The sequence below is a fragment of the Pyrus communis genome, chromosome 1 (genome assembly GCF_963583255.1).
Source record: "Pyrus communis chromosome 1, drPyrComm1.1, whole genome shotgun sequence".
NCBI classification, from domain to species: domain Eukaryota; kingdom Viridiplantae; phylum Streptophyta; class Magnoliopsida; order Rosales; family Rosaceae; genus Pyrus; species Pyrus communis.
The window spans coordinates 15,865,968-15,871,270 of NC_084803.1; the positions used below are offsets into that span (position 1 = coordinate 15,865,968).

The following is a 5,303-nucleotide window of genomic DNA, read 5'->3' on the forward strand; positions in this document are numbered from 1 at the left end:
ATGGGGGGAACCGCGCTAAGTGGTCTTTTCGGGACGAAAGGCCATTTTATATTGTCGCTTGTCGAAATTCTGGACCGTTGAAGGCCCAAACACTTGGATGTGGCCCATATGGATCTTCTTTGTTTGACCACTTTTAAATATAAAAAATTAAAAAAATTAATATCAAATTGGCCAATATTTTCAGATGATCATGCTTCCTAACACTTGGTTTGTGAGATTAAGCATATATCCAAATTATAAGACTATATTTTGGAGTAGGATAATATTTTACTTTAAAGGTGGACAAAACTTATCCCAATAGCAGGTGATATTATAGTTGTTTTTTTAATTGCATTTATATTTTTACTTCTATATAATTAAAGAGTAAATTGTAGCAATGGTTCTTTAATTTTAACTTAATTAGAGTAATGATCTCTTAACTAAAAATCAATTACCATTGGTCCCTCAACTCATCAAAACATGCAGATATGATCCCTCAACTAAAAATGCATTACCATTGGCTCTTCAATTTTAATTCAACTGGGAAAATAGTCCTTCAACTTTAACCCAATTAGAGCAATAGTCCCTCAACTCTAACTCAATTGTAGCAGTGATCCTTCCAACATAACTCATTTTGATAAAATTCTGATGAAGTTGACAAAAATGACCACAAATACACGTTTTGATGAGTTGAGAGATCCAATTGTAGCAATGATCCTTCCAACATAACGTATTTTGACAAGATTCTAACGAAGTTGACAAAAATGATCATAGCTACACATTTTGATGAGTTGAGGAACCAATGATAATGAATTTTTAGTTGAAAAATCATTACTACAATTTACTCATAACTAAAAGATGATTCTCTATTTCCTTATTTGTACTGTTTGTTTCTTTCCTCTTTTTTCTTCGTCTTATTTTTCTCTTTATCTCTCTTTGTTCTCCTTGCTGCTTGTGTTACCTCCTTCTTCGTGGTTTTCTCTCTCTTTCTCCGATTACTACCCACCGATGGGTCGGTTCAATCCGAGGCTCATATCGATATTGGTGTAACTCCACTCCTCTTCTTCGATAGTTTAGCCTTAACTTAAGGTGTGGCCCAGAGGAATTCGTAGCACATTTTGTAGCTGTGAATTGCCTCGAGGTTGGTAGAAGTTTTTAAGAGTTTTTATCACTAGTGGAGAAGATCACATTTTTTTCATGAAAAGTTATTTTCAAAAAATGAAGCATGAAATCGACGTTTTAAAAGTTTTACATGAGATAAAACTTCATATTTTTTTCAACTACTGAATTATTAGACTTGGTAACAGAACCCTTTAATCTATAAAACCATTATCAGGGAGTAGGCTTGCAAATGCTGTCAGTCCTTTTGTTCTTGGTTGGATGTGAGTTTGGCTTCATTTTTTTTCAACATACCTTAGTGCATACAATTTAGTGCTCCAGAACATGAGAATATAAGTGCTTCAAGGTGTGTTTACGATTTAGGAAATATAAGCACTTTAAAGCACGATTGTCCATTTGTCCTGATGTTACTAATCAGTATAGGCTTATGACACAAAGCCTAAACATGTTCAATAAAACTGCCTAGAAAATGAAAATGTAACTTAAAATGTTTTTGGCCTTTGATTTTCGTAAACGATGGGGAATCAGGTCGAGTCTCATTGCAACGGTCTTTTCTTTGTTTTTTCGAAGTTCATATATCTTTACATGCAGATAATAACTTCATTTTTTTCTCAACTCGGTTCCGGTGTTTTCACGATGATGTTAAAAATAAACATAAAATAGCAAGTAGTCATTTATCGCAATGGTAGAACGATGTTGAGTCATTATATGACGGCATAAGTTCAAAACTAGTCGGTAACAAATCTAACAAAATCTATCGTTTGACAAAAAAAAATTAAATAAATAAAATATGCATTTGCACTTTGGATGTGGATTAATTGTGGGATGTATGTAGAGTGTGTGTGGGGTGTGAGGTTATTATGGAATATGTGAACGTATTAGGATAATTTTTTTAAAAAAGTGTGATGTATTAAGTATGTAGATTGCAAAATGTATGCAACAATATGTGAGTGAGTGTTAACAAAATGACCCTGAAACTAAAATTAATAATCAAATGTTTGGAGGCAGGTAAAATGCGACCAAAAATATTATTTTATTCCCTTCCCGTATTTGGTAATCAAAATTTATTTGAGTTTACCAATGGTATTATTGTGTTAGATGCTTTTCCAAGTAGAAGGAAAATTCCCAAGGAGAGCCAAGGATGTGAATCTTCCCTCCCCTCACGAGTACAATTTTATTTATAGACAACACTGTCCATATGACGTTTGTTAATGTATTTATACCAAAATTATTGTATATGTATAAGTTTTGTCTCTACATAGAGAACATTTGATCAATGGTTATTCCGGAGAATAAGGAATTAAGGATATAAAAAATAATAGCGTTTATTAAGTATGACACAATTTAAGAAGTGTGCAATATCCATCCGAGGGTACACATTGAATTTTGTTTAGCAAAAAGGATGGAAGCCCAAGTTCTTGCTAGAAGTTAACTAACAAAATGATCAAGATGGTCCAACCACACGTGTCAACTTCAATTAACAAAATTCAGTGAAGTGAACGCCAAGGAAACAAAACCCCCCATATGATCATTTTTCTTAACTTCCTTTAAGTAAAGCTAATCTCACACCACACCATCCGTTTCCAACGACCTCCTCTTGCAGCTATAGCTCCCCGTTTTGAAATTTTTATTAAGAGGACCTTCACTCATTAACTCCACCATTAGCATCTATCCTTAATTAGTTTGCCAACCATGAACGCCGACGAGAGTAAATTGGTTGTCATGGGCCGGGCAGAGATCGACACCCGAGCGCCTTTCAAGTCCGTCAAAGAAGCAGTCATGTTGTTCGGGGAAAGAGTTTTGGTCGGAGAAATATATGCCAAGCAGCTCAAAGAGGTAAGCTAGCTTTTCCCTTTAAATATTTTTGTATTTCTTATAATTAATATGGTATCAGAGCCTTTGCTAAACGTGGTGAGAACCCTTTGTTCCTGGGTCTCTCCGCACTCTAAGTTCTCCATGCACCCATAGGGCATGTACTAAAACCGTTCCTCCGAAACCCACCCACCAGTCCGATCATGTCACCCATTTTTTCATGTCAACCACTGACCAGAAACCCATCACCATTAAACCACTTTGCTTGAATTTTCATTTCTCAACGTACAACTTTTTGTCACATATTGTAAATTTATAATGTATTATTATTTTCTATGTCAGATCGGAGCTGCAGTGTCCAATGATACTACTAATGGAGATGCTGCTCAGTCAAGAATCGAGGTCTTAACAGCTGAGCTCGAAGAAACAAAGAAAAGTCTTCAGAAAGTTAGAGAAGAAAACAAGTCAATGGCATATTGCATCAAGTCACTCAGAGAAGATCTTGACCGTTCAAAACAAGAGCTGCACAAGTACTTGAAGGCAAGAGAGTTTGATGATCAGAAGCACCGAGTAGATCCTGAGATTGAAGAAGATTTTAAGTTCATTGCGGACAGAGACACGAAGTTCGAAAACAAGACAATGTTGAGCCAAGAGGCTAAGGAGTTTGTGCAGAAGAAAAGATATGTGAAGTTTGCAAGTCCTGCTTCGTTGGCTCAGGTTATTGTTAACAAGGAAGGGTCGCATGAGGGATATGGAAACCCTAGTTCGGTCAGGAGGACAAATAAGAAGAAGCCTTTGATGCCTATGATTGGGTGGCTTTTTTCAAAAAATAAGGCAAGTCAAGAAGGTGGGTCTTCAAGAGCCTAAGGCTCTCATGAGCGAGAAAGTCTTGTGTACAACTATCGCATGATATCTCTCTTTTAAGCGGATAAGATTACAGGCGGAGACGGAAGAAACAAAAATATAAGGGCTTTGTTTGTGTGAGTGTGGTTGGAACAGATGGCTTGTGTGGCTTACGGACGCTAAAATTCCCCCTAGTTACTGGATTATGCAAGATATTAAGTAGATATTTTGCCTTAATAATTTTTTTCTTCTCATTATCTAGAAAATAAAGGAATATTGCCTCAATTTTGTAAGTTTGTAAGACAGGCTTGGCCCTAAAGCTGAAAGAAGAATGTTGTAAGTGTGCTAGACCTTCTACAATTGAAAATGAGAGCATATGTAATAATATGGGCTAAAGAAGCATTTGCCATTGTTATGTGTTCATGAAAACCCACAAGGAAAACCAATACAACGAAGAAGACACAATTAAAGCCAAAATTTTCCAACAGCTGCAAAGGATGAAATGGAATTCTACTGGATAGAAGAATCAGGATTCGCTCTTGCTAGGGGATTGTAATGCAGTTGGTTAAGAGCATTTATTTCTTACACTAAGATTTCAAGTTCGATTCCATTCCCCAATCCTGCAATTATTGAATAGGTATTGGAAGTTGTCTAATGTACTTTAGGGCACGGATTCATGCATGGCTGAGTTTGATTTCTTAGTGACATGTTGTCAACTCCTTAATTCATGGAGTGGACATTTAGCTTCCCAAAGTATTGTGTAAGGATCTCAAGTATGGGTTGGCATCCTCACTTTAGCTAAGTTATGGGCTAAAGTGATGGTCTTAACCCTACTCTTTTGTCTTCCATACCTTGTCTTGTCCCTTGCCTTCTTTCCTTATTTTATTTTTCTTTTGCTTCTCTCGGAACTAGGGCAGGTACTTAGGGTTGGTGTTTGTTTTTCACTTGTAACCCCGTTTTGTGTTTCTCTATAAGAGTGTTCTCACTCTCTTGTAACAAATAAGAAATATACAACTCAATCTTTGAAAAGCAACAATAGGGTTTTCCTTTTCAACCCTCATCATTCATTTATTTTGTAGACATTTAAAGATCTTCAATTTGATTGACTTTTTGTAGAGATTATCTTTAATTGATGATTAAGAAAACAAACAGTTTCGCTGGCAAAATTCCTCACGCGACTAACCCCCTTACAATTGAGATATTAGATGCTCGGGAAGGTCTTGGTCTGGCTATTCAACGTAATTGGCAGCATGTCATCTTGGAGTCTGATGCATTGCAAGTAATTCAAGCTATTGGCAGTCTTAATTGTGGATCTTCTCCCATCGGATTACTGCTCAATGATATCAAAACTAGCCTAAGGGGATTTGACTTTGCTAGAGTTAGTCATGTTCGTAAATGTGTCAATTTTGTAGTGCATAGAATAGCCAAGTTGGCCTTAACTTCCAATTTTACTAGTCATTGGTTCGAGGAGCCTCCGGATTTTCTCTAGGATGTCCTCATTCATGATTGTCTGTTTTCTTAATGATTAAATAAAACCCGCTATCGTTTCC

The 5,303-nt window shown here is 36.2% G+C and overlaps 1 protein-coding gene across 1 annotated transcript; it reads left to right on the top strand.

Moving 5' to 3' along the window:
* Window positions 1–2,790: 2,790 nt before the first annotated feature.
* LOC137731280 (WEB family protein At3g51220-like) lies at window positions 2,791–3,875 on the top strand. The gene is made up of 2 exons (XM_068470382.1): window positions 2,791–2,934; window positions 3,253–3,875. The coding sequence occupies exons 1-2, from the start codon at window positions 2,791–2,793 to the stop codon at window positions 3,775–3,777; spliced, it is 669 nt and encodes a 222-aa protein (XP_068326483.1). The 3' UTR covers window positions 3,778–3,875.
* The last annotated feature ends 1,428 nt before the right edge of the window (window positions 3,876–5,303 follow it).